Source organism: Melanotaenia boesemani, chromosome 18 (assembly GCF_017639745.1).
Source record: "Melanotaenia boesemani isolate fMelBoe1 chromosome 18, fMelBoe1.pri, whole genome shotgun sequence".
NCBI classification, from domain to species: domain Eukaryota; kingdom Metazoa; phylum Chordata; class Actinopteri; order Atheriniformes; family Melanotaeniidae; genus Melanotaenia; species Melanotaenia boesemani.
In genome coordinates, this window is record NC_055699.1 from 220,095 (window position 1) to 247,210 (window position 27,116).

General features: G+C 45.2%; 1 protein-coding gene across 2 annotated transcripts; it reads left to right on the forward strand.

Moving 5' to 3' along the window:
* The first annotated feature begins 489 nt into the window (after positions 1-489).
* Positions 490-22,540, forward strand: masp1 (MBL associated serine protease 1). Of its 2 annotated transcripts, XM_041968251.1 has the most exons (13): positions 490-591; positions 2,018-2,234; positions 6,723-6,900; positions 10,550-10,681; positions 12,286-12,482; positions 12,558-12,705; positions 12,780-12,898; positions 14,853-14,931; positions 17,847-17,975; positions 18,133-18,207; positions 18,290-18,537; positions 18,668-18,856; positions 21,563-22,540. In XM_041968251.1, the coding sequence occupies exons 1-13, from the start codon at positions 587-589 to the stop codon at positions 22,013-22,015; spliced, it is 2,169 nt and encodes a 722-aa protein (XP_041824185.1). In that variant the 5' UTR covers positions 490-586; the 3' UTR covers positions 22,016-22,540. The 2 variants fall into 2 exon arrangements, with proteins under 2 accessions (XP_041824185.1, XP_041824186.1); XM_041968252.1 differs by lacking the exons at positions 17,847-17,975; positions 18,133-18,207; positions 18,290-18,537; positions 18,668-18,856; positions 21,563-22,540 and adding an exon at positions 16,029-16,213.
* The last annotated feature ends 4,576 nt before the right edge of the window (positions 22,541-27,116 follow it).

Here is a 27,116-nt window from a genome sequence, read left to right on the forward strand (position 1 = left end):
GACTACCTGTATAAATATACTGATGTATCAGTAATATTATTGTATCAAAGATTAGGCTGACGCCCTTTAATTATCCTATGGACTGTTTTCTATGGAAATGCTGTTTAAAAAACGTTGGTTATCATTAGGTCATGGTTCAGGTGTTGATCAGTGATTAAACTGGAGGTTTTCCTCTGCCAGCAGCTCCTTTCACAAACTTTTTGCGTCTTTGTTGAGGATGTGTGATCGGTGAAAAGTCAGAGGTGGAAAATACTTTAAGATTCAGATGTTTGTCAGTTTAATACTTTTCTATTAGAAGTGGAGTGTTTTTAAATTAATTATTCTTATTATTACTATTGCTGTTTTATTGAGAAAAAAAAAACCTTCTACACCATTGTAATTTCCCTCTGGGATAAATAAAGTATTTTTTAATTTATTTTAATTTGCATGACCCGTTTGTAAGAGCAAACTACAGACTGTTATGTTATTCTTCCACTCCGCCTTACGTCAGGCTCGCGGACTCACGTCACGTGTCGGGGTGAGGTTCGTCAGTCGGTGCCTGAACGGATCGAACCGGAGCGACAGCTGCACAACTTTATTCATCATCATGAGGTAAAAGAAAAGTTTCTGTTCTGTGTTGTTGGTCCGTTCGGTCCAGAAAATCGATAATGTGATCAGTTTGCCCTGAGCACGCAGAGCGGTGAGTCCAGAGACCGGTGAACCTTTCAGATTTTAGTCTTCTAATCACCCACTGGCGGCTCCGTCAGTGTCCATCAGCCTGAAGCAGATCATGGTTTTACTCTGTACAGTTCAGTCTGCAGCTGCAACCAAGCAGACCGTGTTGGGTCATGTATTTGATGTATGAAACGGACCAACATGGATCAAATTCACCATGTTCAGATTAGAGAGGACGGTCACATCCAGACTGTTTAACACAGTCAGAAATCGGCAGATCAGCTTTAGACCTTTCTGCCTTTTGATTGACAGCAGGGAACGAGGAGGAGAGAAGGGATGCAGGTGAGGTGGTGGACAGATTCAGCATCACTGTTGTGGATCCAGAATGGGTTCATAGAATGTAGATGAAATAATGGAAATGAGCTGAACTGATTTTCTGGCACCCACCACCACAATAATAATAATAAAAACAACTAAATAAAAGCAAACATGAATTAACAACAGTAATAGAAAAGTTGGCTATAAATTAGAAACATGCACACGGTGTTTGAAGATGAAAAGATAAAGAAGATTGAACTGATCTCAGAGAAAGTGGGAGGTGTTTCCTTCAGAGGGGCTCTACTGAAATGACAACGGATCGAGTGACAGCTCAAGGAAATGGCGACTGAATGCAAAATTGACAATTTAGTAAATTTAGTTAAACACCAAATATCATCATGGGACTCCATCTTGTTCCTTTACCCACCCCTCCAGCCTCCCAAAGGCGACTTTTCCACCTGTTGACTGTGAAGCAACAGGCAGGCAGACAAAATGCTGCGACTCCTTCACCGTAAATCTTTTTTTGTCTGGATACGAATTATAGATTGAATTTTATGTAAAATGGTGGCCTAGTTTTAGAGGCAGACTTTGGTTCAGTTAGTCATACCTACAGAGTTTAACCCTGAGCAACGTTCCCAGCAGCTCCCGAGGTGCTGAAACATGGCCGCCCAAATGTGGAGCCTAACTTTCCAACCTGGATTAATACAGTAAACTCATTCTTATTGTTGTTGTGACTGTTTCATGTTTTACTGAGAGATCACATCCTATAGATTAAATCGGGGAACAGTTGCCATAGCAAGGACATCTTGTTGTTATTGTCTCTACACACAGATTATTACCTTCTATATATTTTTCCATATCCATATTGTTTCAGTCTCGTCCGCAGCAGGCTTTATTTCGTACATCTAGCAGTTGTTTTTGGTAAAACAGAAGCAGGGCCAGTAAAGCTTCACGCCACGCTGAACATCCATCACAGACCACGGATATTCTTCATGTGTGATCGGATGCTTGTTATAAACTTACAGCTGAGATTTTCTCCTCTCAGGCTCTTCATGATCTCGCTGCTCTTCTCACATGGCCTTGCTACTCAGCTGCTGTCAGAAATGTACGGTAGCCTGCAGTCGCCAAACTTCCCTGAGCCGTATCCCAGAGAGACGGAGCTGCGCTGGAACATCAGCGTTCCCGATGGCTTCCAGATCAGACTGTACTTCAGCCACTTCGACCTGGAACCATCCTACCTGTGCGAGTATGACTTTGTCAAGGTGAGAAAGGGCAGATTGTTTTCTCCAAAACCAGATTTAATGAAAACCAGGACCACATAAAGTCCAAACATCAGAATTTGTCAAGTTTCTCTTTTTCTTCATTCAAACAAAGTTTTAATTACACTTAGACACCAAAACACAAGAAACGCAACACATAAACAACATCTGGGGGGCGTGTCATGCAGTGCATGGTGGGTGGGGCCTCTTGGGTAGCCTCACTCCCAGCACATTGCGGTCACTGTCCTTCAATTTTACTTGCAAAAAACACACACTTCGTAAACAGTCCGGAGCAGGGAGGGGGAGGAGAATGGGGACCCGTCACACCCGGTACTCCACAGCACCGAATCCGCATTACTTAAAATCACTAATGACCTCCTCCTGGCAGCTGACTCCGGTCTCTTATCTATTCTCATCCTCCTTGATCTGAGTGCGGCCTTTGACACCATTTCCCACTCCATCCTTCTGGATAGACTCTCCTTCATCGGCATCACTCACACCCCCCTCAGCTGGTTCAAATCATACCTCTCTGGCCGCACTCAGTTCATCCAGTTGAAAACATTTACCTCCCAGTCATTCCCAGTCACCACTGGTGTGCCCCAGGGCTCTGTCCTTGGGCCCCTGCTGTTCATCATCTACCTCCTCCCCCTCGGTCATATTTTTAGTAACCACCACATACATTTTCATTGCTATGCGGATGACACCCAGCTCTACCTCTCCACCAAGCCTAACTCTACCCTTCCACCATCTTCCCTCACAGATTATCTTCAAGAGATTAAGTCCTGGTTCACCTCAAATTTTCTTAAACTAAACAGCAGCAAAATAGAAATTTTACTAGTAGGCACCAAATCCACTCTCTCCAAATCTGACAGTTTCTCCATTCCCATTGATGATTCTTCCATTTCCCCCTCCCCTCAGGTAAAGAGTCTGGGTGTCATCCTCGACAGCACTCTGTCTTTCACATCACATATCAATAACATAACCCGGTCAGCATATTTTCACCTTCGCAATATCAACAGCCTCCGCCCCTCCCTCACCCCTCACACCGCCGCCATACTCGTTCACAGTCTTGTCACCTCCCGTCTCGACTACTGTAACTCCCTTCTGTTCGGTCTTCCCCAAAAAACTCTTCATAGACTTCAACTGGTTCAGAATGCAGCAGCCCGGGTCATCACAAGAACTGCCTCCACCCATCACATTACCCCTGTTCTGCAGCAGCTCCACTGGCTCCCCGTCACCTACCGCATCCACTACAAAATCCTGCTGTTCACTTACAAGGCCATCCTTCACCTCGCTTCTCCCTACCTTTCCGATCTCCTCCATGTCTCCATACCAGTCCGTTCCCTCAGATCCTTCATCCACCTCATCGTCCCCCCAGCCCGCCTTGTTACCATGGGGAGCAGAGCTTTCAGCTGCTCTGCTCCTCATCTCTGGAACTCCCTCCCCCCAGACTTCCGTAACTCTGATTCAATACAACTGTTCAAATCCAAACTCAAAACACATCTGTTTAAACTGGCATCCTCACTGTAATATTTCACACTGCTTTTATTATTTTTTATGTATCCGTTAATTTATGAATGTATTTATTGGTTTGTTTTACTCTTTTATCCTGTAAGGTGACCTTGAATGTCAAGAAAGGCGCCAACAAATAAAATGTATTATTATTATTATTATTACCCCTGTTCCCCCTTGGTGTGACCGGGTGCGGGCGGGGGGAGGTGGTTGCCCCGGGAGCTGGGACCCGGATTGACAGCACTGATGGGGGGCTGCTGGCTCTGGGGGTGCCCGGTCTGCTGCATCTTGGTGGGAGGTGATGGGGGGTGGTGGTGGAGACCGGATTTGAGGCTCGTTGTCCTCTGGTCCGCCTGGGACGTCCCCCACGGGGCATGGTGGGTGGGTTATGTGTGACATGACTGTGTGATGGTGAGTGCTTATGGGTACAGCGCAGCGGAGAGTGTGAGTGTGGGGTTATATGGGGTGCAGATTGGAGTAGGTGGAGGGTGGGGGTGGGGGTCGATGATGCCCTGGGTGTGCGGCTGGAACATCGGGGTGTGTGCTGGCCTATGCTGAGTGGTTGTCTGGGGGGCCTGGTTCTCCTAGGCATGGTGTGGGCCCTCTACCTTTGGGGGGTGGGAGGGCCGCCTCTGGGCTCCTGGGGCCCTGGACCCTTCGCTCAGGCTGCCCTGGGTGGCCGGCCCCGCCAGGGGCCAACGGCTACCGATCTTGGCCCACTGGGGCCTGTGCCCCAAGACCGTGGGGGGCTCTGGCTGGGGCTCTCCTCTGCCGCCCTTCGGGTGGGGCTGGAGTCGTCTTCGGGGTGGGGTAGCTTGGGTTAATGCTCCGGGGCTGCTGCTGAGGGCCTGGGTCTCTGGGCTGCCGTGGTCTGACTCTGACCCCCGTAGAGGCGTGTTCGCATTTGCACGATCTCACTCACCACTCTTCATCACTGATCACTCCTCTTCCTCATCCTCTGCATGCTGACAGTCACTGAGTTGTCCAGTGGGTTTATATACTAAGATAGCTCTATCTATCTATCTATCTATCTATCTATCTATCTATCTATCTATCTATCTATCTATCTATCTATCTATCTATCTATCTATCTATCTATCTATCTATCTATCTATCATTATTATTATTATTTATTTTTCAGTGAGTTAGTATCTGGTTGTTGTTGTGCTACTTTCATGATATGTCTTTTTGATTTGGTTATTATTTAAAAATTCTTAATGACTAGCAGCTCTGTTTTTCAGTAAAAATTGTAGGAAATTTTCTGGTGTGTTCATGTACAGGTGTAACAGTTTGTTGTCTGGTGATGGTGTGGATTGAAGGTCGTTGCTTCTGTCTGTGAAGTTTTTGTCTCCTTTCTTCTTTCTGTCCAGGAAGATTACATAGATTCCATGATTCAAAGTAAATAGAGAAATAAAGAAATCAGATTATCAAGAGGAGCCTTACCCATAAACCTCCCCTTGGCACAGCAAACTGGACAGGACAGGTTAAAAAAAAATGAAGTGTTTTAAAATCCAGATCAGCAGAAATGGCTCTCAGGCAGGTTCTGACTCGAGAAAAATAACTCTTTTGATAAAAGGTTTACAGTTGGGAGTCTGGCCTTAAAACCAGTGACTTTCAGCAGATCAGTAACATGAATTCTTATCTGAACTATCAGCTTTATTCCGGATCTGTGGGACAAGAACATACGTGATCTAACATGCATGTGCTGCTGAACCGGGTAATGAAGACACATGTTCCCAATTCTGTTGATTCATTTCTGCATGTTTAATCTCTTCAGCTCCGAAGTTTGGTTTACTCCTTACCCGAGTCTTATGGGTCGAAGCTGTGCTGCTTGTTGTTGTCATTGTCATTTTATTTAACTTTTTTTCATTGCAGACAGAATAAAGCAAAAATATTTAATTGTTTTTCTTCATATTTTTTCAATCTCAGACCTGCAATAAATTGCAGAAGAAGTTAGATCAGTAAATATTTAATCACTTTGTAATGTTCCAGTTCCTTCTCCGAACACTTAAAAGGTCTTTTAACCAAGCGATGAAGAGTTTTAGGTTCATTTTCTCCCATTCTTCATGACGATTATTTTATCTTTATTCAACTGAAATCAGTCTGATCAGAGATTTCAGCTGACATGTTTACGTGGCTGTAAAGTGATTCAGTCAGTTGTTGTTTACATGATGGACAGATTTAATCCCACTTTTCCCAATCCCGTTTAACATGCTCGCCGACTAAAAAAGAAGATTGAGTTTTACTTACATTAACTTGTTGAAATAACTGAACAGGAAACCTTCGGTTTGTCTGGAGCATCAGTGAACATCTGTCTCTGGTGTATTTTTGACGTGCAACCTGTCACCTACAGCTGGATGCAGTGTCTAAATGAAATTATAAAGTGAGCTTTTTGGCTACAGGACGCTGCAGGGCAGCAGCAGCTCCAGGAATGAACATAATGAATGTCAATGCACCATTAAAAGTTATTAGGTTGGAAACATATGCAGCATTGCTTTAAGAGGCCTCAAAGGTCCTGTATGTAGATGTAGTGACACCTAGTCGCAGCCTTCAGTGTTTGTATAAGAAGATGCAGGAAGAAGCAGCTTTGGAGCATGTGCAGAACAGCGAGGAACATCTGAGTCTAGGAGTTATTCACCTCCATCTGCGGGTGAAAAACTCCTGCTGCTCCTTTAAATGCCACAACATGTCTGGTCCTATTTCATCATTCTGCTCTCCTCACAGACCATAAATCAGAACAGAGAAGGAATCAGTGTATGTCAGTGTTGTTGTGACCTGGTGTTCATTGACCTCCTGACAGCTGGATGTAAACAAACCTGCTGCTCTGCTTTCTCTCGTCTGTCGTCTTCCTTCACTCCGACTGGACCGCAGTCAGATTAAACCTGATTCTCTAATCAGTCATTACTCAGTCTCGTCCAGGCCGATGAACATGTTGAAGGTTTAACTTTGACCCGTGTATGTGTGTGTGTGTGCTTGCAGGTGGAGGTGGAGGGGGAGGTGCTGGCACTATTCTGTGGGAAGGAGGAGACGGACACGGAGGTGGTGCCGGCCCAGCGGGTCATCACCTCCCCCAGAAACTCTCTGAGCGTCCTCTTCACCTCAGACTTCTCTAATGAGGAGAGATACTCGGGGTTCATGGCTCATTACAGCGCTGTGGGTGAGGAGCAACACCACAAGTCTTCGTCTTAATCACACGGATCTGTCCAAGCTTTCTCAGCTCCTCCTGCAGGAGGATCCTTCAGCTCCGGCACTTCATCCAGAAAGATGTTCCCCTGAAAACGTCTCCTGAGCATCGTCAACATGAATAAAACAGACACACAGAGGACATCTTGTTTATTTAAACTGAGAGGAGGACAGTGTTGCTCCTCATGGTTTCAGAGAATGTTCTGCTGCTCATCATTCAAAAGAAACAACCTGAAGAAAAAGAAAACAGAAACACAGTAATGAGTAGCTTGTCTAAAATATGATCAGCCATCTCCAGGAGCAGATCAGCTGCTGTACTCGGTCATGTATCAGGATTGTTTCAGACTTTTACAACCCAGCTGAGGCTGCCCCTCAGTTGTAAAGCAGAGTTTCAGCGGGCTGAGACAAACTGTCTAAAACTAGTAGAATAATTTTTAGACACTTAAAGACAGAATTATAATATAGCCCATCCATCCATCCATCCATCTATCCATCCATCCATTTTCTGCCACTTATCCAGAGTCGGGTCACGGGGTAGCTGCCTAAGCAGGGAAACCCAGACTTCCCTCTCCCCAGCCACATTCACCAGCTCATCCGGAGGGATCCCGAGGCGTTCCCAGGCCAGCCGAGAGATGTAGTCCATCCAGCGTGTCCTAGGTCTTCCCCGGGGCCTCTTTTCGGTGGGACGTGCCCGGAACACCTCACCAGGGAGGCATCCTAACCAGATGTCTGAGCCACCTCATCTGGCTCCTCTCGATGTGGAGGAGCAGCGACTCTATTCTGAGCCCCTCCCGGATCACAGAGCTTCTCACCCTATCTCTAAGGGAGAGCCCGGCCACCCTGCAGAGAAAACTCATTTTGGCCGCTTGTATTCACGATCTTGTTTTTTTTGGTCACTACCCACAGCTCGTGACCATAGGTGAGGGTAGGAACGTAGATCGACCGGTAAATCGAGAGCTTTGCCTTTTGGCTCAGCTTCTTCTTCACCACGACAGACCGATGCAGAGTCCGCATCACTGCAGACACCGCACCGATTCACCTGGCGATCTCCCGCTCCATCCTTCCCTCACTTGTGACCAAGACCCCTAGATACGTGAACTCCTCCACTTCGGGCAGGACCCTATTGCAGACCCGGAGAGAGCACTCCACCCTTTTCCGGCTGAGGACCATGGTCTCGGACTTGGAGGTGCTGATTCTCACATCAGCTGCTTCACACTCGGCTGCAAATCACTCCAGTGAGAGCTGAAGGTCATGGCCCAATGAAGCCAACAAAACCACATCATCCGCAAAGAGTAGAGACCCAATCCTGAGGCCACCAAACCGGATCCCCTCAACACCTCGGCTGCGCCTAGAAATTCTGTCCATAAAGGTTATGAACAGAATCAGTGACAAAGGACAGCCTTGGTGGAGTCCAACCTCACCGGAAACGATTCTGATTTACTGCCAGCAATGCGGACCAATCTCTGACACCGGTTGTACAGGGACCGGACAGCTCGTACAAGCGAGTCCAGCACTCCATACTCCCGGAGTACCCCCCACAGGAGTCCCCGGGGGACATGGTCGAATGCCTTCTCCAAGTCTACAAAGCACATGTAGATTGGTTGGGCAAACTCCCATGCCCCCTCCAAGACCCTGAAGAGGGTGTAGAGCTGGTCCACTGTTCCACGACCGGGACGAAAACCACACTGCTCCTCCTCAATCCAAAGTTCAACTATCCGATGTACCCTCCTGTCAAGCACCCCTGAATAGCCTTAGGAGGCTGAGGACTCTGATCCCCCTGTAGTTGGAGCACACCCTCCGGCCCCCCTTTTTGAAGAGGGGGACCACCACCCCAGTCTGCCAGTCCAGGGGAACTGTCCGCGATGTCCACGCGATGCTGCAGAGGCGTGTCAGCCAAGACAGCCCTACAGCATCCAGAGCCTTAAGGAACTCTGGGCGGACCTCATCCACCCCCGGGGCCTTGCCACTGAGGAGCTTTTTAACCACCTCAGCGACCTCAGCCCCAGAGATAGGAGAGCCAGTACAGCCACCCCAGACTCTGGTTCCTCATCGGAAGACGTGTTGGTGGGATTGAGAAGGTCTTCGAAGTATTCCTTCCACCGCCTCACAATGTCCCGAGTCGAGGTCAGCAGCCCCCCATCCCCACTGTACACAGTGTTGACGAAGCACTGCTTTCCCCTCCTGAGCCACCGGATGGTGGACCAGAATCTCCTTGAAGCCGTCCGGAAGTCATTCTCCATGGCCTCTCCAAACTCCTCCCATGCCCGAGTTTTTGCCTTAGCGACTGCCAAAGCTGCGTTCCGCTTAGCCTGCCGATACCCATCAGCTGCCTCTGGAGTCCCATAGGCCAAAAAGGTCCGATAGGACTCCTTCTTCAGCTTGACAGCATCCCTTACTGCCGGTGTCCACCAACAAGTTCAGGGGTTACCGCCACGACAGGCACCGACAACCTTACGGCCACAGCTGCGGCTGGCCGCCTCAACAATAAAGGCACGGAACACAGCCCATTTGGACTCAATGTTCCCCGCCTCACCAGGGACATGGTTGAAGCTCTGCCACTCTTTCTGACGGGGGACTATGCCAGACGTTCCCAGCAGACCCTCACAACACGCTTGGGTCTGTTAGGCCTGACCGGCATCCTCCCCCACCATCTGAGCCAACTGACCACCAGGTGGTGATCAGTTGACAGCTCCGCCCCTCTCTTCGTCCGAGTGTCCAGAACATGCGGCCGCAAGTCCGACGACACGACTACAAAGTCGATCATCGAACTGCGGCCTAACAATATAGCAACTATATCAATACCTATACTATAGCATTATAATGGATAATACATTGGACAGTCCACTATTTAGTCTGAACATCATCTGTGTTACTATGTTTATGCTTCATAGACAGGAGACATAAATACCAGAAACCTAAAACTTCTATAACAGTTAGCCCTATTATACCATTACAGCAGGAATATGACACGTGATAATGACAAAATAACTCAAACATAATTTTAGATTTACACTCAGCTGTGAAGTCACAGTATAATTCATTACAGACTAATTTTCCTTAAGTGACGGCTGCTGGACACAGCTGGAACAGGTTCAGATCTCGGCCAGGAGTCTTCGCTGTATTTCATTCTCTGCACTCTGACCCCCTTTCTGTCAAGCTGGTGTCAGTTAAATGCCACCAGGACCCCAAACCTGTCTTTAAAAAGAAGAAGAAGAAAAAGAAGAAAAAGAAAGTATTAATGGGACAAGGCTGAAACCCTAAACTGGATGCTGGTGATCTTCTGCATTAAATCCAGACCTGGTTTACTACTGGAAACCACTGCATGGACTCGGGAAGACTTCCAGAAACCACTGCGTGGACTCGGGAAGACTTCCAGAAACTGCTGTCTGTGAACACATTTCACCCTGAAATCCACTAATGCAGGTTAAAGCCAGATGTGAACAGGATCCAGAACCAGCGCCGTCTTCTCTGGACCAAAGCTCATTTAAAATGGTCTGAGGCAAAGTGGAATCCTGTTCTGTGGTCAGAGGGATCAAAATGTGAAACTGAAGGTCCAAGGTCCAGGACTGTGCTGGTTCTGACCCGTTCTGCTCTCTGATTGGACCTGTCTTCTGTCTCTTCAGATATAGACGAGTGCAGCAGGCAGAGTGACGAGGATCCGATCTGTGATCATTTCTGCCACAACTACATCGGAGGATACTACTGCTCCTGTCGCTATGGTTACCTGCTGCACTCTGACAGCTGCACCTGCAGAGGTGAGTCAGCCCACAGGAACCAGAATAAAACCTCCACACCCTGACTGGTCATCAGGGGTTTGGTGTAAAAGAAGCTGATCACATTGTGTTTCGGTGTCATGTGTAATTTCTTTAGAAAAGATCAGAACAGCACAAACAATATGAGCACTATTGGACAGAGAGACCACAGTCCTCAGCCTCCTTTGTGAAAGTTTAGGCCAAGATGTTGGAGGAGAGTCCAGCAAGAAGTCAAGCCTTAGATTCAGGAGAAACATTACCATTTTTGTCCTAGTTGTGACACATCAGCTTACCTGAAAGGACACTAAAGGGTCTCAGGGAGTTTGTCCACAGTCATCATAAAGGTTCACAGACCGTCCTGAAGGAGGTTCTGTAGAGTGTGGTTCTACAAACCAGTGGGTCCAACCAGACTGAGAGCTTGGGTCACATGTCTGTGGTGGTGGTGGGTGGGGTGGTTCAGCTGGTGGAGGTGAAGACAGTGCTGTTCCCCCACCTGTACCATTGATGGTCATGGAAACCAGATGGATGCAACAGAATGCGTCTTTTCTGCCTTTCTTCACCTGAAGCTTTGTCACAGGCTCTGTTGCTGTGATTAGGTGTAGGTCTGGTTAACAGCTGACTGACTTTGTGCATCAGAGCATCTCACTTAGTTTGGATGAAGATGTTGGTTTGACCCTGTGGTTGATCAAACCATCTCCAGATGCCATATTACCTGAGCGAAGCAGGATATTAAAATGACCTAAAACAAATAAAAAGACTCATCTAGATTTTAGGGAAATGTAAACTGGTTCATAACTAAATGCAAAAGGGAGATATAATGGATGAATCTATGTTAATTTATTATTAGAACAAGTTTGTAATCCCTGCTGTGCATTGACTTGATTGTAACTGTGAAAAAAAGGTACAGTCAGAAGTTTTGTTGACTTGACTCAGTCCTCACCTGCTGGTATTACCACTTTAAGATCCTCTGAAGATACGAACAGTCTTGACTGATAGATGAGAACCTGGCATTGTGTGAACTATAATAAAGATTACCTGCTGCCAGTAAGTGGACTTCTCTAGCCCCAGACATGTATCTCTGGTTCTGCTGCAGCGGTTATTACAGGGCTGATGTTTGGTGGGATCCTTGCATCATCCTCTTCTATCCTCAGTATGTTGGGTTTTGTGGCTGTGAGGTTTCCTGGTAACAGTACAGATAGCTGAAACAACCACAGCCTTATAATGTTTTGATGCTGTCACAACCCAGAAACTGGAAACAGTTCTGAAACCAGTTTAAAGTGATTGTAGAGTTTGTGTTGTGATGAAACTGGTCATCTGGATTATTTCTGAGGATGTTCAGAATATTTAATCCACACCAACACAAGCAGCTGAATTTTATGTTTTCAGTCATATTGAAGGAAACATGCTGTTTTCCAGTCTGTGGACCCTTCAGATGACGGTTCAGATGAAGTCAAAGGTTCTGGTTGGCTTCTGTTAGTGAGGCTCTGCTCAGTGGTGACCTCACTGTGACTGATAGCAGCTGCTGGTTGGTGGTAAATATTTACATGTTTCTGTGTGGAGGAGGCTCACATGCAACCATTTGATCTGATAAAAATGTGTGTGTGCAGTGGAGTGCAGTGGTGCTGTGTTCAGGGAACGCTCCGGCATTCTCAGCACCGTGGATTTTCCTGCTCCGTACCCGAAGAGCTCAGAGTGCTCATACCTCATCGAGGTGGAGGAAGGTTTCAGGCTCCGCCTCCAGTTTGAGCCCCAATTTGATGTGGAGGATCACCCTGACGTCGTCTGCCCTTACGACTACGTCAAGGTGAGTAACACACAAACATTCACCTATGCACACACACACACCCTCATTGCCTTTGATCAGCTGTTTGTGTGTTAGATCGAAGCAGGAAACAGCGAGTTCGGTCCATTCTGCGGCAGTCGGTCACCAGGAGTCATTCAGACCAACAGCAGCGTCGCCATTATCCTTTTCCACAGCGACAACTCAGGAGAAAACCTTGGCTGGAGGCTCAACTACACAGCCACAGGTGAGGCACAACACAACACACACACTAACAAGATATCTGAACCAGTTCTCATCTTTCTTATTTTACTGTGACAGGAAGTCAGTGTCCGGTACCTGAGACTCCATCCAATGCCGTGATGAACCCCGTCCAATCAGAATACTCCTTTAAAGAGCACATCCTGTTTACCTGTGAGCCTGGGTACCGTCTGCAGAAGGTAAGCTTTTAAAGGGCCAGTTCACCAGCTTCAATCTTGGCAGGTAGGTTTACCTGCGCAGGTGTTCAAGACAAGGTGTTGTAGTAGAGTGGCTACTCACAGGGTTCACCCTGGTACAACACCAGCACCCACACAGGACTGGTTTGTTTAAATAAGCACGAGACAACCAGCCCTGGCTCATCTCCTTGTAGGCTCTTCTCCCAGGGCTCAGCATGCTACTGCAGATAAAGACAGGTCATGATTACTCATGGTACACCTGCACCTGTCACCTACCGCTGCTTCCTGAACCGCAGCTTCACCCCTCCATCCCACATCTGGGCCAGAGCCACACCAACCACCCCAGATGTTAATCTGCTTCAGAAGGGTCAAATTATTGACATGAATCAAGCAGAGAAGACATCTGAAGAGATGCAGAAGCTACTAAACCCTGGGTTTAAACTGTCCAACACATTATCAAAAACTGGAAGGATAGTAGGGAACCATCATTTTCAAGGAAGAAATGTGGTTGTAAAAATAGTGAATGATGGTGATCATTTAAAGTTTGTGGAAGTCAAATTGTAAACGACAACAGTAGAGCTCAGGACTATGTTTAATATTGAAAGTAAGAACATTTTCACACGTAAGACGTGAAGGGAACTCAAGGGACTGGGATTAAACAGCTGTGTAAGAAACCCTCTATCAGTGAGGATAACCAGAAAAAAGGCTTAAATTTGGTTGGGAGTATAAACGCTGCATTGCTCTGGAGCAATGGAAGTCGTTCATGTGGTCTGATGAGTCCTACTGAGAATCTTTGGGATGTCCTGGAGAAGACTTGGTGCAGCGGCCAGACTCTGCCATCATCACTAAAAGATCTTGGATAAAAGGGAATGCAACATTGGACCGAAATAAACCGTGTGATGTCGCAGAAGCTTATTGAAACAACACTGCAGCGAATGCTGCTGGAATCAAAGCTAAAGGTCCAATAAATATTAAACGGTGACTTTTTATGGACAGTGTAAGAACAAGCAGCACAGAGAACACGAGGGAACAATCAGTTTTAATAATCATGCTGTGCATCAGGCCGTGTCCTGCAGAGAACCGATGGATCATTTGAACTGCAGACTGTGTAACTGACCTCAGCAGACTCACATCGCTCTGATTGAGACAGTGAGCAGGTCAGAGATGTAGTGTTGGACCAAGTTCTTTAGTTGACTCGGCAAACTTGGATTTGTTAGCAAAGATTTATAATCACCACCACTTTGACCAGCTCCAGAATTATACTTATTAATAAAAATCAAGTTATGAAGACCATACTGTAAGTTGGAAAATATACAGCCTTTCAGAGATTTTGGAAATATGATTCTTCTTCAGACCAAACAAGTCTAAAACCAGACTGACGTGTTAGAAACGGGTCAAAGGTGATCAAATATATGTTAATCATGTAAATCTGTTGGGGTAGTTCATAACGGACGGGGTTACATATTACATGCAACTGTTGCTAAATCAGGTCGGTCAAGATGGAAAAATTCTGTTAAGGTAGTACTGACATTTACAGAGTGTCAGTGAACCTATCAGAAGCTCAGAGATCACAAACCTGTCAATCAATGCAGTGAATGATGACACATATTGTTAAAGACTTGTGATTGGCTGATCTGATGTTAGCGCTGTTACCAGCTGATTGCAGAGGCTGTGGGTGTTTGTTTGTTTGTTGGAAGTTAACAAATCAACAATACTGGATCACACATCATTCCTTGACAGAGTGCTACAACACTGAAAGCTTTGAATATGTTGTGATGATGATTCTGTGGTTCTGTGCTGAGCGTGGCTACAACTTCACCTGGTGAGGTTATCTGGACCGCGTTTGCTCTGGATCCAGTTTCTGATGCAGATTTACACACAGTGTGATGCTGATGAGCAGTTCTTCATCTTTGTGAAACTCAGTGTTGTTTTCTCTGTGTGTGTGTGTGCGCTGCAGGACGGCGAGCTGCTGGATCATTATCAGCTGGACTGTCAGGCTGATGGCTCATGGAGCAATCGCCCTCCTCGTTGTGAAAGTAAGACTTCCGTCTGACCTCCGACCTGCTGTCTTTAGCCACCCAGCCTGAGTTTGTGACTAAATCTGAAGAAAACCTTCAGCTATGTGGATTTTAACTCAGATTAAAACCAAAAACCTATCTGTAGAACATGGTAGTACCACTAATACAGTTTAGAAGATGTCAAATACTGTGACTTTAGACTTTAGTTTTGGTTAAACAGCAGCTTGTTTATGGTAGTTTTGTGCCATACCACTGATTTTATTTCACTGTTGTGATACCAGCGCTTTGTACAGACACTCAATGTATTTGGAAAATCTCTTTCAAAGCAGCCTTCCTCCATCCAGCTCTAGTCACAATCATCACGCAGATGCAACGACTTCTTCTTGTTTTCTTTGCGGCAGGAACCCAACGATTTGGTGGAGGCTGTCATGTAAACAGGGCCTGAGATTTGTAAAAGGAAATGATATGTATGCACAGCTAAATAAATCTGGTGAAGAAAGTATAGATGTCTGTGGGTGCACAGTTTTATGTGTCTGGCTGTAGGAGTTTGACTAAATCTTCTTTACACTTGAAAAAAACCTTTAAAGATCAGTATTTTGGGTGCAACAAGAACATATTTAATATTTTTTCAACCCTACATTACATGACTCTGCAGCAGTTGCATGTCAGCATCAGTGGGATCACAAGACTGTAGAGGGTAACGTTCACTGTGGATGCTGAACTCTAGGCTGGAAGACTGAACTCAGCTCAGCATACTCACCGTAACGTCTCACATTAAGGCTCTGAAACCGACCGCAGCAACTTACAGACTGATGGATTTTAGCATCCTTCAGATAGCAGCTCAATCTCAGTCCTACTGAGTTCTGCCCAGAAAGAATGAACTGATTATCACAGCCTATTGGTAAGTGGAGGCAGTGGTGTTACTGGTATCTCCAGTTCTGGAGGGTTGATTAGTTCATTTAAGTGGGTGATAACTGGTAGCTAAACAGCGGAGTCCTACATCAGTTCAGAGACAGGAAAGGTGCTACTGAGTGCCTCCCACAGGACAGCCAGGATCTGGTTCTCTGGTCACTGAGACTCTTCATCCTGCTCTGTTTTCTCTTCTGTCTCTGTAGAAACAGACTCCGGGAAAAGGAGGAGAGGAGCTCTGGCCTTCATCTTAACCAATCACAGCCCAGATTAGAGACAGAACAACTCTGATTGGCTGATAAAGATGCTGCTGATCTAAACTGTGTTCATGTGGTTGTCAGTAGTTTCTCTAAAGTTCAGTAATTTAACAATAAAACATGTCAAACCAGAACATGCTGCATTGTCTGTGAGCCTTTCAGTCAGCCATCAAAACACTGAGGATGACTGATTAATAAACAGCTGAAACAGCATCACAGCTGGAGGGAACCAGCTGGCGTTCTGCACATCAGTGTTCACATTATGTAGGTACAGAACCAGATGAAGATCTTTAAAGAATCAGTGAAAGTCTGTTCAGTCACAGTGAACCACACAGCTCAGACAGAACAAAGCCAGCAGGCCCAAACCTGAAATCTGTGTGAGATAAGAACCACACACACACCTACAGCAGGCCTGGGATAGCAGCATTCGCACTGCCGCTGGATTCTGGTTTACATTTAAATCCTAATGAAGCCATGATGTCATGATCCAGGATGAAACATCTTATGACATCATGAACATTATGAGGGCAAAAGTCACATTTGTAATGTCACATGACATTAAGTCACATGATTTCATATACAGGATACATTAGTTTAACCTCTCAATATTGATTTATTTGTTTGTTTATATTTGTTTTTTCAAAGGAACACAACCGCAGGGTTAAAGTCAGTAAATGCAGATCAGAGACCAGTTCAGACACCTTAAACAGTTTTTATCTGTCGGATGATAAACAGTTTTGAGTTTGTCCAACACTGGCAGCATTCAACCATCATCATCATCATCCTCATCAGCATCACGGAGGTTGTTGGTCAGACTGTAAAAACTTGTTTCTCCGGTGGAAGGAGATCTCTTTCAGAGTGAAACTGATCCACAGTCGCAGTATTAGCTGAGTTAGTTGTAGGTCTGGTTTGGACTGTGATTTCGTTCTAGTGAGGCTCAGGTTCAGGACAGCGTTGGTTTTTGGTTTGTGACACTGAAAATAACTGGCATCACGATTATTGAGATAATATTTGTTCTGTTACATCTGGGTTTGTTTTCAGACTGGTTAATCTCAGGTATGGGTCACTTTTAGGTCTGGTCAAGCATATGCCTGGACCTGGGTTTTGCTCAGGACTTGACATATACTCAGCTCTGGGTTTGGGGTCTAGCTTTAGATCTCGGCTAGGTCTGGTATGGGATATGGATTAGATCCTATTTAAGGTCTAGACCGGGATTGGTTTTTGGATTTGTTTAAGTCTGGTTTGGGTTCAGGTTTAATTCTGCTTTTTAAGTCTAGTTTGCGATGGGTTTATGTCATGTTTAGGTTGCATTTTCAATGTGGACGAGGTTTGATTTAGACATGGTAAACTTCAGGTTTTGGGTCAGATTTGGGTCCAGTTTAGGTTTGGTTTGGGTCCAGTTTATGTTTGCTTTGGGTCCAGTTTGAGCTAGGTTTGGGTCCGGCTTAGTTTTGGGTCCAGTTTTGGGTCAGGTTTGGGTCCGGTTTATGTTTGGTTTGGGTTTGGTTTGGGTCCAGTTTGAGTCATGTTTGGGTCTGGTTGAGGTTTGGTTTAGGTTCAATTTGAGCCAGGTTTGGGTCTGGTTTAGGTTTGGTTTGGGTCTAGTTTGAGTCAGGTTTGGGTCCGGTTTAGGTCTGGTTTGGTTCGGTTTGAGTCAGGTTTGGGTCCGGTTTAGGTTTGGTTTGGGTCTGGTTTGAGTTAGGTTTGGTTTTAATCTTGCTGTTGTCATGCTGCTCTCTGTTCAACCTGAAAGCTTTTTCCTTGCAGTGGTGGATTGTGGGAGTCCAATGATGGTTGATATGGCAGACATGGTGTTTGGTAACCATGACAACAACACCCTGTTTGGAGCGACTATCCATTACATCTGTAGGGAGGACAGCATGATTCTAAGCAACAGTAAGTGGATGCTGTCAATGTCATGACTGATAAAGTCCCATTCATGATGTCACATGACACTAATGAGCTCTCGTCATCACGGACAGTTTGTTTACTGTTTGTGTTTCTTTAGATGGATTTATAGACAATCAAACACCTTGTTGTTTGTGTGTTTGAGGTTCGTACAGGTGTGATCTGACGGGAGAATGGATTGATGCAGCTGGAGAGACAACATTGCCCAGATGTGCACCAGGTATGTGTTTGTTTGTTTGTTTGTTTGTTTGTTTGTTTACCTGCCTCTCTGTTTATCTGTCTTCTCTCCATGTCTCCTCCAGCCTGCGGCCGTCCGTCCCGCTCTCTCCCCCCTCAGGTGAAGCGGATTGTTGGTGGTCGGAGCGCAGAGCCTGGCCTCTTCCCCTGGCAGGTGCTGCTCAGTGTGGAGGATCTGTCTCGGGTGCCTGAGGACCGCTGGTTTGGCTCTGGGGCTCTGTTGTCTGAATTGTGGGTCCTCACAGCTGCCCATGTCCTGCGGTCTCAGAGGAGGGACACCAGTGTTGTCCCTGTGGCCCCGGAGCATGTGAAGGTGTGAGAAAGAGGAGAATTCTGTTTTAGTTTTAAACCAAAGATATTTTGACTTTACTAACAGATATTTATGTTTGAAGATATTTCCAGCTGTTCTTAGTCGTAAGTGAACCAGACTCTCTGTCCTGCAGGTGTTCCTGGGTCTACACAGGATCAGAGACAAAAATCAGGCCACCAACCGCTCAGTGCAGCACATCTTCCTCCATCCTGACTTCCAGCCTAACAACTACAACAATGACATCGCCCTGCTGAGGCTGACGAAGCGGGTGGAGTTTAACCAGCTCATCCTTCCAGTCTGTCTGCCACCAGGTCACAGACAGGTGAGGTCCTGATTCAGGTAGTTCAGATAGTGCAGCACCTGTTTTCTCAGAGCAGATGTCCAGTCTGAGGATGTTGTTTTGGTTACATATCAGTGTTATGACATGACACTGAATAAAAACAGCAGAATCATCTGAAAATAGTCAGGTGTAGCTGGGTGGGGCCACTGTCTGACATGTCCTCTGGTTACACAGAACATGACGGCACACTGAGAATCATCGACATACGTAGAGTCCAACCTGACCGTCTGCGTTGCTGCGATACGTCGCAGCATCCACCATATTGGTCATGGCAAGATAGTTCATTAGATGTACACAAGTAGATGCATTTAAATTGAATCAATGTTAACTGAAAAATATTTCAGCTGTTTGGGTTTTTATAGTTGTATTTATGTTAAGAAAAATGTTTGAAACCATTAAGACAAAGTAAATATTAAACAATAATCACTGACAGATGATCAGTAGAGGGTTTATTAGGCTCATAGTAGATTAAATACATAATTGATGGGGAAAATTATTACCAAAGGATGTTAATTAACAGTATATGTGTTTGATTTTCCCTGGCTAACACTAAAAATTATGATTATCATAATTCTCTGGATTAAAAGCCGTTCTCTTATAAAGCTCATATCCAAATCTGTGATGCTGCATCAGGCTCAAAAATATAAAAAATGTTCAAACTTTGTTTCTCAAAAACCCATTAATTTTCTGTACCATTTAGTCCAATTCATGGTCACAGGGAAGCTGGAGCCTCTCCCAGTAGCAGGTGAGAGGCAGGGTACACCCTGGACCGGTTGCCAGTACATTGCAGGGCCAATGCAAAGAGACAAACAACCACTTACACACACTCTAATTAACCCCAACACGCATGTCTTTGGATGATGGGAGGTAACCGAAGTACCCACAGAGAACCCCTGTAGAAGAAAATATAAACTCCACAAAGAAAGGCAGTTGTTTGAACCCCTCCTCAGCCAAGACTGGAACCATTGACGTTCTTCCTGTTCAGCTGCGATGGTGACCACCACACCACCATGACGCCTTTCCTCAAAAATTTAAGTCTGGAGTGACAAACGTCTGAAGACAGCAAGGTTCAATGCAGGGTGCATTAATGGAACCAGCATAAAAAAATACAGGCAACAAATGTGTGGGTCAAGACCCGGTTCAAGACTTTTCCTCTCCCGGACTGCTTTTATACAGTTCTTAGAACCTTGGCTCCTGGTTTTTATTTATCCAAGACAGATTACTTTACACCATTACTTTTCATGAATATCAATATAGTCGTGCATTAAAACCTTACTCAGCATTTTTTAAACAAGGTTACTGCCTGGGTGGTGTCCATGGCGAGACTAGCCCTCGGTCACCTCCCATGGGGCAGCGAACGTCGCATTACCTTTAGTCCTTACTCAGAGTCACATGGCATTACAGGACAACAATACATGGACACCCTTCTAACTACATTATACAGTGAAAGGCAGACGCATCACCAGTTACTATATATGTAGACTGTACCAAATGTATGTGCACTTATCACTGATACTTATGAACATAATGATTATGTGTTCAAACAATATAAACCAGCAGTGTCAGATCAGGTGCAGCGGGGTGATGGAAGCAAAATAGATGACTGAGTAAGCGTCATCGCTGAAGGAGAATGATGTACGTACACAGTACAGCTCAGTATATTCACGCACACACAGTAGGATAACAAAAAGAGTGCCATGCTAAAATCTGGGCATAACAACAGTAATATATGACATAAAATCCAGATGTAGTGTTGCTGTTACTGGTACCAGGACGCTCAGATGCAGTCGAAATAAAGGCTCACATTTAATCAACATTAATTATATAACTACCAGCACAAAAGGAATGAAAGGTGTTTATTCTTACTTGTGAACAGTAATTCCATGTGATTGTGTTAAAGCCTTTTACAGTTTGTACAGCCCCAAGCTGCACAAGAGCCTGGCATCGCAAGGTCATGGTAACTTTATTAATACCCAAAGGTAGATTTGTTTTGCAGTAAAATAGGAATGGCCTGCCTTTGTACAAAAATAAAACAACCAAAGACAGACACAGAGGGACAACACGATGCACAAGCATGAAAAACGAGGACTCATCTGAGGCTTGGATGTAAATAAAAACCACCAGAAGAACAAAATCTCTCATCCGTCCAGTCCTCTTCAAATTCCCTACCTGCCAGGACCAATATGGCGGCGCTGTTGATGCATGAACTGGCAATCAATGCAGGTCTACTTATATACTGTATGTCTTTGGCAGGGGTGTCAAACGTGTGGCTCGGGGGGTAAAACCAGGCCACCAGAGGGTCCAATCTGGCCTGCAGGTGCATGTGAAAATGACTTAATAAACATCACATGCAAGTTTTTATTAAAAATAACTATGATTCCTAATTTTTCCACATGATGTTGCTTTTTCATGTTTGATTATGATAAACTTCTAAAGCAGGGGGATAACTTGTTAAATCTTTTACTGACTTCAGTTGTGAGGTGAGTCAGTTCAGGTGGTCGGGTTTACTGAGCAACTTCTTGCTCTTAAAAAGTCATTTGATGTGTTGACACAAGTAATGTGATGTCTTTAAAGGACAGTTCAGTAAAGGTACTTGTACTTCTTTGTACAAAATAAAAAAGGGAAAAATTAGAAGTCCCCCCCGGTGAACACTAATCATCTGCTGACCTCTGACCTCTCTCTGCACAGGGTGACCCTCCATCACCTCTCCCCAACTCTCTGGGTGTAGTTGCTGGTTGGGGGATCTCCAACCCCAATGCCTCCTCCTCCTCCTCCACCCTGACCTCTGACCCTGCGGTGGCTGCAGACCTCGGGATGACCGCCAGCCACCTGCAGTATGTGAAACTACCGGTGGTTTCTCAGAGCGAGTGCCAGGCGAGCTATGCCTCGCGCTCCGTCAGCTACAACATCACAGACAACATGTTCTGTGCTGGCTTCTTCGAGGGGGGGCGGGACACCTGCCTGGGGGACAGCGGGGGGGCATTTGTGATGGAGGACAAGATCAGCCAGAGGTGGGTGGTGTTTGGGTTGGTGTCCTGGGGTGGGCCAGAGGAATGCGGGAGTCAGAGGGTGTATGGAGTCTACACCCGGGTGGATAGATATGTGGAGTGGATACAGAACCACCTGAACACCGCCCCCTGATGGTGAGACAGAGACATAGCACAGACTCTGAAGCACCACATGAAAATGTAAGAATCAATGCTGGCTTTGATCCGTATTGATTAGCTTTTATAAGCAACACGGTTATTATCAGAACTGATGAAAACTTCATTCTGATGCTCTCATGTTAGTTTGTGATGTCACAGCATTACATCACATCCTGCGATTTACTTTTGCAGCTACAGATTCTGGATTCTTCTCCAGAACAACATGCAGTTTTTAGTCTCAGGTTATTCAAACACTCCAGTTAGCGATGCATGAGGACGGCTGATGGGACACAGATCCAACATGGCGGCGTCGGAACAACATGTCCCAACACAGAAACAGAAGAGGCTGAGTCCCAAGGTTTATCTCACCTCAGTCCTAAACACAAACTTTAATGCACTCCTGTCAGGTGTGTTACCTGATATTTACCCTGTATACTGACCTTACACTCACATTATTCTGTATCCTGAAGGTCTTTTAAAAAAATAAACGTGTTTGTAGAGAAAGAAAATGTGTACATTCAGAAATTTTTGTTTAGAATCGTTGCTGAAAATACACAAAATCACATTTTTGATTAAATTATTGGTGTCCAGGAACCAATAACTGTAGAATGAATGAATTTTGAAACTTCTTATAGAAGCCGTTTTATTGTTGTTGTTTTAAATATCTGTTTTTTGCTTTTCAGATGGGGAGAAAAACAGCTGCAGATGGAGTAAAATTACAGCTTGAAAGAACAGAAAAAAGAAAGATCATTTAGAGACCCAGCTCAGTGAGATTAAGAGAACAGACAAAAATATTTCTGCAAAGTAGATATTCATATTAATTCCGCTGTTAATATACAAAACGAAACATTACTTCACGGCCATACCCTGACAAAGCTTCATATAAAGCCAGAAATGTTTGCAAAGTTTATGTATTTAGGAAAAGCCTTCCACATATCGTTGAACTTCTAAGTCAAATTCTTTTCTCTATGTATGGGATCTTTTGTACTCAAAGTTTTAATCAGGGAGAGCAAGTTTCAGTGTGGGTCACAGGAGGGAACTGTGGATGTTCATCTTTTAATTCTTCAGTTTGTTGGTGTAATTCAGCACACTGGTCTAATGACCCTTCTGAACTGGCTGAGTTTGTGGAGCCTCTGCACCTGGAGGTCTACCTGCCAGACCAGGTCTCTGAGGTGAGACGCAGTCGTGTAGTCTAGTTTATTCTGGTGGGTATACTCTGACCCCCCCCCCCCCCCCCCCCCCCCCCCCCCCCCACCCTCCATACATAATGTCTGTCCCCCAGCAGCCTTCCCAAAGCAGCAGCTGCTCATAACTGTACACTTTGCTAATGAGCTCCACAGTCATTATTAAAGTTTGCATCCACACATGACTGAGATCATGAAAAACTGGTTCTGTGTTATCTAAATGTAAACACAAGATGTATAACAGGCATTCCTTTCCTCATGAGGATCCTTTGCCCCAGGAGCTTTGCCTGCTTGGACTGGAGTTGTTGCTATGGTGATCGCCCTTGTCCCAGTGGCTGGGGGTTCTGCACTGCAGTCCTACAGCTGTGATGTGGACTCTGGTCTGCCCTGATCTGGGTGGTTGCTGTGCTGGCCTCTGTGGAAATGGGTGGGCTGGCTCTTAGTGTGATCAGATCCCCAAGATATTGTTTCTTCACAGCGACGTCAAGCCAGATGTTTATTACTTTTATTATTTTTGTATTAAGAAACAGAAACTGTGGAGATCTTGTTTGTGTATAATGTAGGGAGGGGGGACGGCTCTTTGTGTATGTATGTGGACGTCTGTGTGACTGTGAGAGACAATGATGGGTGTGTTTTTAAATTGCTATGTCATATAGTGTGTGAAGGCTTGTTTTACTTTAATATACATACATTTTTATCATCGTGTAAAACACTTTGTGTTGCCTTTGGCAAGTAAAACGCTTTATAAATAAAGTTTGATATGAATTGATTAACAGCTGTGTGTGGCGTGATTGTGTGGTGGTGAGTGATTGTGGGTGCGGTGCGGGGGAGGGTGTGAGTGTGGGGTTATATGGGGTGCAGGTTGAAGTAGATGGGGAGTGGGGGGAGGGGGCCGATAGCACCCTGGTTCCCGGGGTGTGCGGCTGGAACATCGGGGTGTGTGCTGGCCTACGCCGGGTGGCTGTCTGGGGGGGCCTGGTCCTCCTAGGCATATTGCGGGCCCTCTGCCTTTGGGGGGTGGGGCGGCCGCCTCTGGGCTCCTGGGGCCCTGGGCCCTTCGCTTGGGCTGCCCTGGGTGGGCCGGTCCCTGGCGGGGCCGGCGGCTGCTGATCTTGGCCCACTGGGGCCTGTGCCCCGGGACCGTGGGGGGCTCTTGCTGGGGCTCTCCTCTGCCGCCCTTCGGGTGGGGCTGGAGTCGTCTTTGTGGTGGGGTGGCATGGGTTGGTGCTCCGGGTCTGCTGCTGAGGGCCCGGCCCAGGCCCTGGTCTGCCTCTGGCCTCCGTGGAGGCGAGGTCGCATTTGCATGATCTCACTCACCACTCTTCATCACTGATCACTCCTTGTTTCTCATGCTCTGCATGCTGACAGTCACTGAGTTGTCTAGTGGGTTTTTAATATTAAGCGATAATTATAAAAAAAAAAAATAAATAAATAAAATTTTGCATTTTTCCTGTGAGTTAGTATCTGGTCGCTGTTATGTCTTTTTGATTTGATTTGGTTATTATTTAAAAACTCTTAATGACTGGCAGCCCTGTTTTTTTTTTTGTTTGTTTTGTTGTTTGTTTGTTTTTTTCTGTGTGTGTGTTTCTGCTTTTGTAAAAGTTGTAGGAAATTTTCTGGTGTGTTCATGTACAGGTGTAACAGTTTGTGGTCTGGTGATGGTGTGGATTGAAGGGTCGTTTTCCTTCTGTCTGTGATCTTTTTGTCTCCTTTCTTCTTTCCCTTTTGCTCTTTTTTGCTATTTTCCATCTTTTTCTGTCCCCTCCGGTCAGGTCCAGCAAGGTTACATAGATTTCGTGATTCAAAGTAAATAAATAAATAAATTAATCACATTATCAAGAGGAGCCTTACCCATAGACCGCCCCTTGGCAGAGCAAATTTGTTCAGCACGATACAGCAACCAGATTATCATTTTGCTGCTATGATGCTGGACAGGACAAGTTAAAAAAAAAAAAAATTAAATGTCCAACATTTACCTAACTTTCCGTTTCTCCACTCTAACCAAGGATGCCTGTTTTTAAAGGCAAGGCAGTTTATTTTTATAACACATTTCATATACAGGACAATTCAAAGTGCTTTACATAAAACAAAAGCATTACAGATATTTAAAAATAGTAAAAGGCATCAACACATAATCACAATAAAATAATAAATTACATTAAAATGATTAAAAGCAAGATAAGTTAAAAAGTTAACGTGCAGATTTCATACATAGGCGCATGAGAAAAGAAATGTTTTTAACCTGGATTTAAAAATGTCTACATTTGGTGGAAGTTTAATCTCCACTGGCAGTTTGTTCCATTTGTTTGCAGCATAACAGCTAAATGCTGCTTCTCCATGTTTAGTCTAGACTCTGGTTTGGACAGAACCAGGACTGGAGGGAAGACCTGAGTCTTTGGATCTAAGAGCTCTGCTAGGTTTATATTCTCTGAACATATCACAGATGAATTCTGGGCCTAAACCATTCTGGGATTTGTAAACAAGCAGAAGGGTTTTAAAATCTATTCTGTGACTGACTAGAAACCAGTGGAAAGATTTCAAAACTGGGGTGATGTGTTCAGATCTCTTAGTCCTGGTTAAAACTCTAGCAGCAGCGTTTTGGATGAGCTGCAGATGTTTAATGCTCTTTTTAGGAAGTCCTGTTAAAAGACCATTACAGTAATCCAGTCTACTGGAGATGAATGCATGGATGAGTTTCTCTTGGTCTTTCTGGGAGACTAAACTTTTAATTCTGTTGATGGTAAAAAGCTCCTTAGTGAAGCTTTGATGTGGCTGCTGAAAGTCAGGTCTGAGTCTATCCACACTCCAAGGTTACCAACTTGGTGGGTGGTTTTAAGAGCCCGAGTCTCCAGGTGTTTGCCAATGCTGACCCTCTTCTCTTTCTACCAAACAGAATAATCTCAGTTTTGTCTTCATTTAATTTTAGAAAATTCTCCTTCATCCAGGTGTTTATTTGCTCCAGACTCTGACACAATAAGTCTATTGGACTGCAGTCATCTGGTGACAGAGACACATAAAGTTGTTTATCATCTGCATAACTTTGATAATTAATGCTATAGTTCTGTAATGTTTGACCCAAAGGAAGCATATACAAGTTGAACAGAAGAGGTCCAAGGACTGACCCCTGGGGGACTCCACAAGTCATGGCCACTCGCTCGGATTCATAACTGCCGATCGTAACAAAATAACTCCGGCCTTCTAAATAGGACCTGAACCAGTTAAGAACCGCTCCAGAAAGTCCAATCCAGTTTTCCAGCCTGTGCAACAGGATTCTGTGGTCTATGGTATCAAACGCAGCACTGAAATCCAACAGAACCAGGACTAATACAAGACCAGAACCAGGACTGATACTTGACCAGAACCAGGACTATACAGGACCAGAACCAGGACTGAAACTTGACCAGAAGCAGGACTAATACAGGACCAGAACCAGGACTGATACTTGACCAGAATCAGGACTAATACAGGACCAGAACCAGGACTAATACAGGACCAGAACCAGGACTGATACTTGACCAGAATCAGTATTCAACCTAATGTCATTTAACACTGTGACCAGAGCTGTTTCAGGGCTGTGATGAGGTCGGAAGCCGGACTGAATTTTATCAAGATTTCCACTTTCATTTAAAAAGTCATGAAGCTGGTGAAATACAACTTTCTCAACAATCTTGGAAATAAAAGAGGTTAGAGACGGTCTATAGTTGTTCATTATAGAGGCGTCTAGAGTCCTTTTCTTTAGGAGGCTTAATAGCAGCTATCTTTAGTGACTTGGGAGAAATGCCTGATGCCAGTGAGCTGTTAACTATCAGTAGGAGATCACTTTCTACTGAGGTAAAAACTGTTTTTAAAAAGTCGGATGGGATCATGTCCAGAGTGCATGTTGTTGATTTCAAATGCCAAACTGTTTCTTGT